General features: G+C 37.3%; 1 protein-coding gene across 10 annotated transcripts in view; it reads left to right on the top strand.

Moving 5' to 3' along the window:
* Nucleotides 1-14,456, top strand: part of DCLK1 (doublecortin like kinase 1) — a 329,266-nt gene that overhangs the window by 252,423 nt on the left and 62,387 nt on the right. For 4 of the 10 annotated variants that reach the window (XM_088022188.1, XM_028106105.2, XM_088022187.1 and 1 more), the window contains exon 5: nucleotides 1,460-1,554. In XM_088022188.1, coding sequence (XP_087878314.1) covers nucleotides 1,460-1,554 — 95 coding nt within the window. Of the gene's footprint in view, nucleotides 1-500; nucleotides 520-1,459; nucleotides 1,555-4,553; nucleotides 4,557-5,249; nucleotides 5,307-14,456 lie in introns of those variants that run through there. The other 6 variants (XM_028106113.1, XM_088022190.1, XM_028106107.1 and 3 more) reach the window with 4 other exon arrangements.

The following is a 14,456-nucleotide window of genomic DNA, read 5'->3' as shown; positions in this document are numbered from 1 at the left end:
AAGTTTTTGTGCCAACGTTGTTTGCGAAAACCCAATCAACATTGTACCAGGCCACTAAATTTTGTGAGGGTGTACTTGTTACCCAGGTAGTCACCAGGTTTTAGAAATTATTGTCATTTTGATACTCGGATGAGTCATTGGGCCTCTTGCCCCCCAGGCACTTCATTATGATTCAGAGCAAAGTAGGAGAGGGCTCAGGCTTCCGGGAGTCAGTGGTGTCGGGGGTGGGGGCTGCCGTGCCTCTGCTTTGGCATGAGGCTTAATTGACACCTTTGATGTAGCCTAAGACAGAACCCGCACCTCCCACTGCTGCTTGGAAGACGTCAGCCTTACGCAGAAAAGGCATCTGCTGATGAATCCTGCATCTCATTCAGCCTGCTCTGGGAGCAGCCTTAGCCTTAACTAATCCAACTGCTTCCCAGTTCCACGGGTGCTCGGCTTAGTGCTGAGAGGGGACTTCGCCTCTTGCTCTTGCCAGGTTAAACACTAAGACTGTGTCCATGTTAGAACTCATAGAAGGTAAGTTCAATGCATTATTGCTCTCCTTCATGGAAAATGTTTCTCGTGCGCCCTCAAGAATGTGTGTGTATCTTGTGGCTAATTCTCCTTCATTGACTGTGGATATGAAACATGTGAAAATGTTGTCCTGTTTATGGCTGATAGAGTGGCAACCTTATATATCTTTATAAAGTCACGTCTCTAGAGTGTGTTATCAGTTCCTAGAGGTGATGTGACTCAGAGAAAAGAATTGCTTGTACTTGAGTTCTGTGGCTTTGATTGCATTTAGCGATCATGCTGTATAAAAGTCTTGAGAGTCCGGGAGAATTCCAGTGATTTAAACCTATCAGAAAGCAGCTTTTCTTTTCAGTAGCAATGAAGACAGACTGTAAGGAGTTCCTGAGTGTCTGTGCCAATTAGTTTGTCCTGTTGAAGGCAGGTCCTTCAGAGTTAGGCCAGAGGGATACATAGGGCACAAGTGGATACAGGAGCTTCTAGAAGTGAGTTCTTAACTGTAAAAAGATGGAGGTCTTTTTTAACAAGGCACTGGGAAAAGCACTTGTGAATTGTGCTAATATTTACTCCTACTGGGTGGTGCTGGGAAGCTAAACTACAGAATTAAGGACGAATCCCATTGAAAATGTCTCAGGACCTTAACCACATGGCTAAAATCTATCGGCACAGTTAAAGGCACTGTTAATAAATTCATCAGGAAAGTTGTCCAAAGTACATTTTAAAGCATTTTTGTGTTGCCTGATGCTATATGTAGCACGGATTAGCAAAACTGTGAATTTCTGAAGAAGGTTATTCCCCGAAGCTGTTTTGCAAGACTACAGATAGAAAGGTGTCTGGAATTTTAGCGAACATCCCTCTATAATTGCTTGTTTCTTGGAGAAGACGATTTGTCATGAAAATTTTTTTAACAAGCCATTTTTTCCTCTGTGTGATTCTTTGCTTCCAGTTAATGGAACCCCTGGTAGTCAGCTGTCTACTCCACGCTCGGGCAAGTCGCCAAGCCCATCACCCACCAGCCCAGGAAGCCTGCGGAAGCAGAGGGTAAGGAACTAAGCAAGCTCCTTGTTTAAGACCTGCCTGAGCTTCCGTGCAGAATGACACAGGTACCAGCTCCCAGGAGCACTGCTTGTCTCTAAGTAATAACCAGGTGAGGGCGGGCGGTGACCCGTGGCGGTCACTTATGGTGACTGGTTTCTCTTAGCCAGAGCTCGGGGTTTTTATTTTCTCTGAATGTGTCCATAGCTTAACTCTGAGAAGAATCAACAGTTGCTGCCTCACTTTTAAATACCCCACCTCTTTTAGTCCTAAATGGGCAAAGACTTTATTGGCACTAGTTTGCAAGCTTAGTTGCGATGAGTTACATTAGACCTCATCGCTGACCATCAGCCTTCCTTAAGAAGGAAAAGGAAAAAAAGTGCCACTTCGGAGAAGGGGGTTATGGTGGGGAATTGCTTCCTGGCACAGAATGGTGGTCCGGAGCAGCTTAGGGTCCGTGGCACAGGGGATGGGTACAGATGACATGTATTTTTGTGAGTGAAGCCCACATCGAGCACCTTCTCTTTCATCACTACTTGCTTTGTGTTTTTTTGTTTGTTTTTTAGCTTCTTGTGTAATACTAGAGAAGTTGACTGAGCTTGGAGACCAAAGTCAGAAAGTTACTGTAAACAGTGTTAGTTTCTCCATGTCTAGGGATGGGAAAGAACTCCTGTTCTTATCCCCTCCCAGCCTGTACTCTCTGTCTTTCCCAGTAATACCATGGCAGTAATAAAAGGGGTGGGAAGGGGAGGAGAGGAAGGTGCAGAAGAGGGAACGGAGGGCCTTTCAGTGTCCGGATTTCACAAGCGTGGTGGAGAGGAGTATGTGCTCCTGGGAGGCTTTATGATGGTGCTCACCGAACATCTTAATAAGGAAGGGCTCCTTGGAGGCTTCTGAACTCAGAGACTGGATTCTTAGTTTGTTTTCTTTTATTATGTGCTTTAAAATGAAACTTCTAAGTTCCATAACTTTAAACTGCATCCAAGATGGAAGCTCTTCCCATCAAGCCCCCTGCAAGGTTGCGTCCACGTGCCGCTGTCCAAAAGCGGGGGGCAGGGGACTCCGTCGGACCCCGTTCCCTTTGGCGCCTGGCCCACCAATGTCAGGTTGGCTGTCTTTCTCCACAGAGCCTCCTGGCACCACGTGTAGCGTGTTTAGATTATTTGATGAGGCCTGAGCTTTGGCACCGGCTCCTCCGCTAAATGGCTGGGTTATCTTCGATAAGTCTGTTATCCTCTCTGAGTCTCAGTTGGAAAAAACTCTTTGCAGATAGAAAACCTAATAGTCCTATTCCATCTGAATGTTTTCACTATGGGTTTCTTGTTGGCCACCGTCTAATTTGGCATTTTAAAGTACAGGAATCATTAGTGAACTACTAAAAGAAGAATTGGCTGAATTTATGGAGTCCCCTAAGCGTCTATCCTTGAGTGGTGGAAGGGGGAGGAGGGTGATTCTTTTCTAGTAAATGCCACCCAGCAAGGCCCCCTTCTATGGGGGCAGCCATATATAGCACAGATAGTGCTCTTTCCGAGAATATTCTCTCTTTTGACGTATATACTTTAGTACATCTGGCATAGTAATCCCTGTCCATCCTTTGAGCAAATTAAACTCAGATTCAGGATTAAGCTCATGCTTAGTTGCTGAGACTAAATTATGGTGACTGAGTCCCTGCCATAGATTTGAGCTTCTCTCCCTGCTTGCTTATTGTGGAGACCTCCATTGTGGGGATATAAAGTGCTTTGCCCAACTGTCCTTGTGTTGGCAGAATGAGGCTAGAGTTTGCTTCTTCTGCCCTCTGTACTCTTGGCATCACTATGATTTTGTCCAAATGAGGCAGAAAATTTCTATCCAGTGACTAGCAGCTGTGTGGCCAATGGCTTCTATAATTAACATTGCCAGCACTTGGGAAATGATTATAAGGGGTGGTTCTCTTGTAGATTCTTCACTGTGTCATCTAAACTACCAATGCAAGCATCTACTTGAGAGGGAAAAATAATCCCATTTGTTTCAGGGAGACAAAGGGTTTATCGTCATCTGAAAACATTTATTAAGCACATGTTGTAAACAGAGCACTGGATAACTCAGAGATGGTTCAGTTTCCAGGCTTTTAAATTTAGGCCATAAATGAACATCCTCCATCCATGTACCATGTCAATGCACAGAGACATTCCCAGCTGCTTTAGCGAGAGAAGCTTTCATCTTGGTGTGGAGGCAACTGCATCAAATAACCCCTCCCAGTTAAAATGGGCCCAGAATATCCCTAAAAACTGATCCTGTTTCAAATTTGGTTAATGTTCTTCTCAAATGGTTGGATATACTTCTATGCAGGAAATACTGAAATAAGTGAAAGATGGCAAGTGCTAAAAGAAGAGACTTCAAAGAATAAATTAACTCTTTTTATTGCAAATTGGAAAACAGTAGCTAGTTCTATTTTTCCTTCTGTGTTGCCTAGCAACGTGGCCAGGAAAATGAGTTGGCTGTGCCCCCCAACACACACACACACACATTTACACTGCCTACCTCGTTTTAAAAAATAAGAACATTTTTTTTAATTTTTAAAGGAATAGCAAGACATTTGACCACTTTCTTCACAATTAAGAAAATCTATATTTTTATTTATGTTAATTATGATGATTTAATTAGCCTTTTTCCTTCCTTCAAAATCATATTTTTATGTTACAGCTTTTGGTATTTTAGAATAGTCATATACAGTAAGAGTCTGCAGGCCAGATATTTTTCTTCATAAAAGCATTGGTGGCAATGTACCAAACAACCTCCCTATTTTTCCAAAACACTGTTATTTAAATTGCTGTCTAGAAGCATTTAACTGGTCACAGAAGCAGATCTTAGAGGATCTTTTTCATCCATGAACTTTTTGAGGTCTTATTTCTTAATACATCAGGAAGAAATGTGTTGTGGTGTGTAGGTTGAATGAAGCTCCCCATTATACTCCCACATGGCTGACTTGTGTAGATTATCTATCAATCAGATGATGTGAGGAGTAGGTGGTACAAAATAGAAAAGAAGCCAGGATTCTAGACCGTCTGCAGATCTGAGCTGGTTGCCTGGCTACCAACTGAGAGATCTCCTAGCAGAAAGGGGTGGAGGGAGGAAAAAAAGGAGGTGATTGGTGAGTGGTGGGAGAACCGGAAGAACATTGGGAAGGGAAGCGGAGGTCAGCTTGCCTATTTTCTGTCTTCCAAATATAAAATTTTGAAGAGGCAGTTTTTATCAGGTTAATGTGCTATGCAAACGCAACACTTGGGTTGGGTTACTGCCCTGTGACCAGAATTTGCTGGATGCCCTCTGGGCTTCCTGACACATTATTTTGTGAGGTAAGCACGTTCCTCTTCAAGGAAGGAAGGAAATGTTCAAGGAAGGAAAAGTTCAAGGAAGAATTGCCTAGACACGTAGTAGTGGAGTTGGCATGGACAGCTCTCAGGGGTTATAAAACTCAATAGGGCACAGAAGGCAATAGCTCGGAAGCAGTTCAAGCCAATAAGGCAAAATGAGCACCATTTATGTCTGTTTAAATGGTTTCTCAGTTATTACCTTTCCTCTGACCCAAATTTGGAGACTCTAAAGGGTCTGATGACATTAGAAACCAAGGATGCTCATTCACTGTTGCTCCATTCCTAAGAGAGCCACAGGGCACCCAAGAAAGCCGAGTAAACAAATCTGTACCGCCCTTCATCTTACAGGACCTGTATCGCCCCATCTCTTCGGATGATTTGGATTCAGTAGGAGACTCAGTGTAAAAGAGACAATGGAACAATGTATATGGTTTGTGATTGGGTGAAGGTGTTTCACATTTCCTAAGAAAAGTCTAACAGCAAAATACACAAAAGAGTTTTGCATACCTTGCAATTATGAACTCAAATCATATAAAAGTAGATATACAGGCATTTTATATTCATGATGCTAATCCTTGAAGATTTTTTTATATGTATGTTTCCTACATTGATTTGATTGGGGGACTTGATTGCTGAGGTTTTTTTTGTTTTTTTTTTTTTTGCAAGGCCTGGCTTTAGATGAATTTCATATATGGACCCAGGGTTGAGTATAAGAACAAGCTAATGATATAGCAATATAGGGTCATAATTTCTGCAGATGGGGTTTTCATTTAACCATAAGTAGACAAATAGATACAATTTTTCTGTCCTTTTGGTCAAGCGAATTAAAATGGCACCAGCAGACATATTTTTTTCCTAAAAGTTATATTCTTTTGAAAATTTGGATTGCTGATTTTTTAAAGCTACTTCTATTGCAAAACAATAAAAATACTCAAGTCGATTTTTTTTTTCTTCCTGGACAGTAGACAAAGCTACTTACCATTTTGTGGGCTAATATATCTGAGGAAAAACACTCATGTCAAGGACACATCTCATAAAGACTCTAACATTAGGTGTTGGGAACTTTCCTTGTTTTTTTTCATCAAGTAAATTTTCTTAAGCTTCCCTTTTCATTGGAAGCGGCATAAATATAGCTTAAACGACATACCAATGTGAAGAACTTGTTCAGTGGTATTGCTATAAATTACATAATTCCTCCCTACAACCACATTTTTCAAATGTGAAAAGGCTGGAACTAGAAAACCTTTTTTTTTTTTTTTTTTTTTTTTTTTTTAAATACACAGACCTAAAAAAATCGTGTCTGGATTTCTTCTGAGAAGAATCAGTTTAAAAGCAAAATTCTCTTAAATGGTGCTATGTAAATCAGGCCCTCAATATCCAAATCTCCACTCAAAGAAGTCCTGATGTTTTGGAAATTTTTGTATGCAAAACTCCTTTTGTGTTAAACCAAGTAAGTCTATCATTATAACCCACTGTTTAACATTAACCTACTAATTCTGCTCTTCTCGTCTTCTGTTTTAAAAGTCATAGTCAGCTTTGCTTAAACATAAAATAATTATTTTAAAATCTGAATGTTAAAAATTAATTTAATGTGTATGGTCTATTGTATGTAGCCATACCCTAGTGATCATTTAGTTTTACTAGTTCAAACACTAACAATTTAAGACTTGTGAAGCATGGTTTTGATATTCTACAGGCTTGACATATCTCAGTAGGTGATAAATTAAAAATGTATGATGCCATTTGGAGGCCTTTCCTTGAGGTTTTTTTTTTTCAAATTTTACTTGAAAACTGAATTTAAGAACAAAATGTTTGATTCAAGATGGAGAGACTCAGTTGTCATATACTGTTTTAAATGGTATCAATTTATCTCCTTGATAAATTGCTCAACTATCAAATTTTACCATCTGGTTTATAGTTACATATGTTACCATCTCACTTTCCAAGTGAATAAAACATTTCAACCAAAAGAAGAAAAAAAAAAGTAAGAAAGAAAAGAGTCCAGGCAATCTAACAGGATCTGAAAACTTAGCCTTATAATAATTAGTGCCTCATTATCCTGTCTGTTGGAGAGAAAGACACTTCTCTGGCAGGTTATTCGAACCGCAAACTGAATCATTCCATCTTGAAAGAACAGTTCATAATAATACCTGTTCCAGACTTCAGGTTTTAAAACTGTTTCCAATAGAAATGAACAGAGACTCCTGCTGAGATCAAAAGGCTGCTTTGTTTTAGCTGAAACAGTAAACATCTGTGGGGTTGCCTATGCTGCTGTCTGTTCTAGTTATGTCTTTGTAAAGTGCATTACTTAATACAGTTGAGTCCATAAAGGATTAGTATGTATTTGACTGAACTGTCAAAAATGCAAAGAAAGCAGTGGAACAGTTAACTTAAATCTGGTGGGGTCAGATGGTCCAGAACAAAAATAAATTCCAAAAATTTTAACTTCCCTGCACTGTCAATCTTAGGGACAAGTACTGCTTAGGAAGGTCCAATAAGTGCTATTTGTTCTGGATAAGTGGCAGATACTGCCAACTGATATGAAGCCCATGGCTTTGTTTAGACATGGCAAAAAGAAACTGTGCTTGTACTAATTGCCGATAGATATCATGGCCAACTTTCCATTTAGGCAGTTCCAAAGGAAATGCTGTTCCACAGCATTTAATCTTTTGAACATATGACTTTTATTAAAGGACTGTTCAGAGGCAATATATATCATTTACTTTTTGAAACTGAAGTCCCTCGGAGATTGAAACAACACACCATTTATAGACTTTGAGATCTCTTTCTATGCAGAGAGTAATTCCATTATACTAAAGCAGAAATTAAAATAATAATAATAATAATAAAAACTCTTAGGAACAACCAGAAGTTTTCGGTTCATTGGTGGAATCAAATTGATGATTTATAGGCACTTAAGATTTACTTACATACAGAATTCTTTTTAAAAAATTAGGCACTGAACTTTAAAATGGTTCTGTGGAGCAGGAAAGAGCTCCAGCAAAAGCCATGCATTTTTGTCCTTATGGTAAACCTTAAATGTGCTATGAAGACATTGTGCTCTAGTTAAAAGTTTGATACTTCTTCATTTGCACTCACTTTTTCTTCCTTAGACATCATAGAAAAAGCTAGGATAAGTATTTCCCTGCTTTCAGCATTTTAGCAAATGCAAACCAATAGTACATCAAATGTGAAGTTTGGTGTGCACTCAGAAGACTGGTTCTGAAAGCCGCGTGGTTTATTTCTTCTTTGTCTTGCTTGATCCGTCAAGGCCGGGGGTGGGGGGGAATCCACAATGTTTCTATACCGTCAAAGTCTTTTAAGACATTTCAGGTCCACCCATCTGTACACATCCCTGTGTTCTTATATTGGCTCATCTAAATATTAAAAAAATCAAATAATATCTTCTAAAAACATTTTTTAACCAACATTTATGTATGGTATGTGTTCCCTATATTAAGCAGCAGGGGTATTTTGTTGCATCCACTGCAAATCCATACATGATTGGGTTCGCTTTTTGTTTTTGTTTTCTCATTCCCCGTTTAAAAACAATGAAGCCTGAAAGCTACATTTCTTAATGAAAATAGAAAATAATATTCTTGAAAAATAATCCCATATGTTTGAGCTATTGGACTGCTAAATTTTTCATATGTGGCCATATATCTATACAGGCGTGTGAGTGTCTGTGTAAATTTTCAAGGCTCAGTGTGTATATATGGGTGTGCTTATATAAGTATCTGTGTATGTTCATAGACCATAAATAGTAAAATATGGTGTTTGTGACACAGCCTTATGAGTTACTGGCTCTTGTGGAATTGTATGTAAAACCTTCATGTCACAAATTGTTAAATGTGATGTATTAGTTGGGGCGTTTTTAAGTTCAAAACCAGTATGCGAAATTAGTAAGGCAAAATGGTTCCAAATAGATGTACTGATTTATTTAACAAACAAACAAAATGGAATCCAGATACACAAAAAATGTGACATTCAAACAAATCCAATATTGTGTTAATTATTAAATATAAGCACAAAATTGATGTTTATATTGTTATGTCTTGACATTCAATTATCAAAATGGGTGAATCCTACCACTGATGTTTTCCCTAACGTGTATGTATCGGTGACATGTGTTGATTGTCAGTCAATATTCACTAAAAAATGAAATATTGATTTATAGAGTTGTGAGTAGATGAGTGTTGTATTGAAACATAAATATAAAAGAATCCAAACTATGTTTGATTTGAAGTAAGTTGGTAACAAGGCCAGATAACCTGTAAGGCAATTCTGTATGTTCTTTCAAAACACTATTCTAACTGTTGACGTATTTCCAGTAGTAACCTTCCTATACTTGCTATATGTGTGTATGTGTATATACACGCTTGAAAATGTTAATTGAATGAATTTACTATATATGCATACATTTGCCCATTTATACATATTTGCATTAGCCTTGCTAGCATCTTTAATCATGCATGTGAGAACTATATTTGTTTGAAATATCCCACAAGAATGTAGTGTAAAAATTAGAGATATATTGAATTCAGTATGCCAGTTGCCTGATGCAGTTTGTTATACTGTCAGCTAAAAAATATTTGTAATTTTGTGCTTGTAACGCATGTGGAAAAGGTAGGAAATCTGAGGCCCTAGCTGTAATTTTCAAGAGTGCATGATATATAGTGTCCTTAAAATGTGGTTCATTTTAGTAAGGATGATGGATAAATTCCAAGATAGTATAAATGGTGCATGTAATACATGGGTGTTTGTATTATATATGGCCACAAAAAAAGTTTTGAAGCCAGGATAGTAGGCATCTGAAAGGTCACAGGCAAAGACTTACGAAAGCTAATTTTCTTGCGATGTGTACTTTTTAGTTTATATTCATCAACAAGCAAGGAGTTGAGTTGTTTGTTCTAAGGAATTTTTACTTCAAAATACACTATGAATGTTGTAAATTTGGATGAAATTTTTACAAAGAAGTTGACATGCTTTCTGCATACAGTTTGAGTTGCTTGGATGTATATTCTCTTAAAAAGAGCATTTGGTGTTAAAATGTTTTAAACAGCACTATATTTTAAAAATCCATTATTTGAGGCCATCCGCAGAGTTTTATAGAGCTAAATGATGAGATGTTTCATTGAACTAACCAGTTTTGAAAGTTCCATCACTTTGTGTTGTGGTTTATTGTAAAATGTTACAGCTTGTATTTCCCACTGGACCATGTTATTCCCTTCAAAGTTAACTTTGTGACACTTACCACCTTAGAATAACTATGTAATAAACAGGAAAAACCACCTATGTTGTTCAGTGAGTTTCTTTCAGAAAACTTACAAGTAATACATTGACATTGAAATGACTGTAAGGGGTAACGGTTACTTTCAGTTACTTTCATAAGGATGGTTATGTATGGCCTTCTTGGGATGTAATTAGCTTCAGCTAATTGATACTTGTTGAGATACTGCAGAATGGCATTCCCATGCCATCTAAAGTATAAAATACTGGCAATACAACAAAATAAGACTATCTGATGAAAAATTCTGTTTTGGCTGCTTATATGAAAATTATTAATACGCTTCCTCTCAGAGTTGTCTTAAGGATGAATTTGTCAGACAAATGGTCAACTGATTGAAAAAAAAATTGACATGCATTTTTTCGACATAGTAACTGTCTCCTGGATTTGAAGACATTTTTCTCAAGGTCATCTAATAGTAAGGTGGGAGGAATGATCATGTAGAGACATGTAGGTGGGCATGTACACAGTTATTTTAAAACCACTGAATAAATATATAAAATAAATATATAATAAAATAAATAGTGATGATAATAAAATACTTGATTACCCAACTTCAATCTAGAACAAAAATCCATATTTTATTTCATTCAGAAGGTGGTATACGGGAATATAGACAATTCTACTGGCTTAGTTAGAAAAAAATATTTTACATTAAAATTATTATAGAAGTCCAAAATTCTAGTTTTAAATCTAATATTTTTGGTAGGTTCATTTTAACCTTAAAATTATAGTTTGCTTTAGTTAGTTCTCTTTATTATTTCGATGATAACCTAAATGTAACCATTGTCCAAAGCAATAATGTTACAACTGGAAGGAATGTTTACAAATTTATAAAATTCCCAATTGTGTTTATACTTTCTTAACATAATAGAGTTTAAAATAAAGTATAGGGGCGTCTGGGTGGCTCAGTTGGTTAAGCGACTGCCTTCGGCTCAGGTCATGATCCTGGAGTCCCGGGATCGAGTCCTGCATGGGGCTCCCTGCTCAGTGGGGAGTCTGCTTCTCCCTCTGACCCTCCCCCCTCTCAGGCTCTCTCTCTCAAATAAATAAATAAAAATCTTTAAAAAAATAAAATAATATAAAGTATAGCAGGTACCTAGAAGAGTAGTGAGCTCCCTTCACCACAGACTAGGAATCTCATTTGAGGGGTAAATCATAGAGGGAATTATTTTATCAAGAGGTGAAAAACTAGATGACTTTCTGGTCCCCTTCCAAACTATGATTTCATGAACAATAATTCCTAAGAAGAGACATTGTGTCCCCTCCCCCCTCTCCCGGACACAACAGTCTTCTCAGGACAAATGGTTCAGATTTTGAATTTATAGATCTTGGCCTGAGTATAGAGACTGGACGCAAGAGGCAAGAGGGCTGCCTGATAAAACAAAGTTGTAACTAAATACATTTATTTTTGAAGTCTTGGCTCCCGTGGGTGGCTTCACTAACATCGATTTAATGCCAGTATTCCCATTTTCATTTTTCCTTCCTCTGAGTAAACCAATTTCATGAATAACCATTCTCCAAAAACTTTGACCAAATCTTGATGATAATATTTTACAGTTTTCAATATTGATTCTTGTTATGCACGTGACTACCTATACCATAAACTGTATTTTGGGCTAAACATGCTATGAAGAATGCAGACAGAAGAATTTGAAAAAAGGAATTCCCTTTGCCTTGTTTCACATAATAGAACCTTATTAGTTATTACAGATTGATGTCACCAACTTATTGTTCTGTATGCACTTGGAAAACAAATGAATGTGCAGCTTTTTCTAGACACACATAGAATCCTCAGGTTTCAAGCTTTCAACACCAAGAGTATGTTAATTTTTTTTTTTATTAAAGGTGGTCATCTTTAGAGATTCTGTAGACCTCAAGTCAAGATCACCAAGACAGTAGTTTGAGTTTGTTAAATATTTACTGGTTGTGTTTCCTTTCTGAAGTTCAGCCACTTGATTTTTAAGTTCTTTTTTTTTTTTTTACAATTTTCAAATCAGTATTAACAAAGTAACAATTGTGTGCCAAGACAGAATGTGAAGCGGAAGTGATATGATTATCCAGTCAAAGCTAAAGTTATCTGGTGAGATTTTTCTACCTTATGTAGATCAGTTGGATTAATTGGATATTTTTGAAAACTTGATTCAGTGTAGTCCTCAGTTGAGTGACACCATTAATACAAATGGCAGGGGTAACTAGTACCATTATATTTTAAATGAACTGTTTTTAACTACATAGTCATCAGCTACATCTTGGTAAAATGTGGTTAGAGCTGTTATGTCAGCTTTCTCACTTACTTCAAAAAGTGTGCTATGTTCTCCATCTGTTATATGATCCCAAGCTAAATAGCTACACTGAGGATGTGTTCTTACTTAGGGCAGTACTTTTATGAAGGTGTGTCATAAAAGCATCCCGGTGTGAGCGACCTGCCCACCTGGTTCCCATTCAATCTGCTTGGAGGTGATAACATTTCAAATGTCACATGTCTTTTAGAGCACCTAATTGCATTAAATTCTAAAATAACTGTATGTTCTGTACTATACCACCCAGATGCCTTAGAATTAGCAAACTGAAGCAAACACAAAATCTTATCATTATATACACTATAAAATGGTTTATCTGTTCAGAAAAACCAAATAAGCAAACTGATTTCACTTGTAAGCATGCAAAAATACAAGTGGCCTTTTCAGCTTCTGTTGGTCATAAATAAAGCCTGATTAATCTCTTTGGGTTAATTTTAAAGAGCAAGAATTTACACATTTTCCCTTTACTATTTTCCAAATCCTTCAATCAGACTTATGGGCAGTAATCAGTATGTTCCAGCACTGTCTAAATTAGTATATTTAGGATTAGTGAATAGTATACACAAAGAACCATGTTGATTACTGAATCACTTCATCTGGGAGAAAGGACAAAAACATTAGGTGACAAAAGCAGAATCTAAAAAATAACAGTCTGCAAGGATATCAATGTAATAAATATGACATTTAATGTGAAGTCTTAGACTCGATCCAAAACACCAAACTCCCAAATACAGACTAGGGAGATCTGACATACCGTGAGCTCAGTGTTAGGCTAAAACGTTACGATGCTGTCACTAGGCCCATGTAATCTTTTAAGTGCATTACTATTCCATTCGTAAGGCAGAAGCTCTATCCTCTGCTCTGTGCCGGTCAGGGTACACCTAGAATATTACATTTCTTTTGAGCCCTCGCATTAACTAGAGTTATTGAGAACTGGAGTGTATCCACAGGGTGGTTAAAGGGTCATGGAGTCCTATTCTATGATGAACAATAAAAAAAAAAAACAAAAAAAAAAAACACCTGGGAATATCCAAATTGAAAAAGAGAAGAAGGGGTCCAGTAGCTATTCCAAATTCCTGAAGCACTGTCATATGAAATGTGGATTAGACCTGCACTGGGTAGCTCCAGAGGTGAGAGCTAAGACCAATAAATGGAAAATGTAGAAGGACATCTTTTTAACATAAGGAAGAACTTTCTTTTTCTCATATGAACAGTTAAGGGGCCGCCTCAGGACATAATGTGTTCATTAGTGGAGGTGGTTGGACAGAGGCTATTTGACTAAATGGCTGGGACTTTTGTAGTGGGAATTTGGCCTCTGGATGGAAGTAAGGTGAAAGGTAATATTTAAAGTCTACTCCAATCCCTGAAATTCTTTGAATCCATGAATAATCATTGTCTTGGAAAGTGTATAATGTTAACTATCTTACCTCTTTGGGAAAAAAAGAAGAGATAACACCATTAGGAATCTAATACATTTATTTTACTCTATTTGAGCATAATAAATAAAATGACTACTTTCCACTCTGTTCTCTATTTGTAAGGAAATAAATTTTTCTCTTGAAATGGTCTGTTACCCTCAGCATGAAATTTGAAATTACTTGGGGGTACATTTGCAAACCTAAAGTTGAAAATAAGCAATTCTAAATGTAAGCAAACTTTGTTAATCCTACTTTTTTTTTTTTTTTAACCAGAGCCTAAAACCTTGAGGGGTTTTTGTCCACAAGGCAGAGAAAACACAGCTGACATTGTGGCAAGCATTCAGGGCATCAGACGTTTGGTGGCACTGTTGAAAATGCAATTTGTTAGTTGATAAGGCACTTTAGTGAATAATATCCAGTAAGTTGATCAAACATTACAGTTTAAAAGATGTCTTCATATACTCTGGGTCAGAGTTCTATTTTGAGTATCTGATGTTCTTATTAAAAGAACAAGCTTTTGGAATTGAGTACATAAATGTGGACATCT

Source organism: Eumetopias jubatus, unplaced genomic scaffold, assembly GCF_037043125.1.
Source record: "Eumetopias jubatus isolate StellerSeaLion01/CBP00866 unplaced genomic scaffold, mEumJub1_p1.0 scaffold_3, whole genome shotgun sequence".
NCBI classification, from domain to species: Eukaryota; Metazoa; Chordata; class Mammalia; order Carnivora; family Otariidae; genus Eumetopias; species Eumetopias jubatus.
This window is presented reverse-complemented; position numbering and strand designations above follow the sequence as displayed.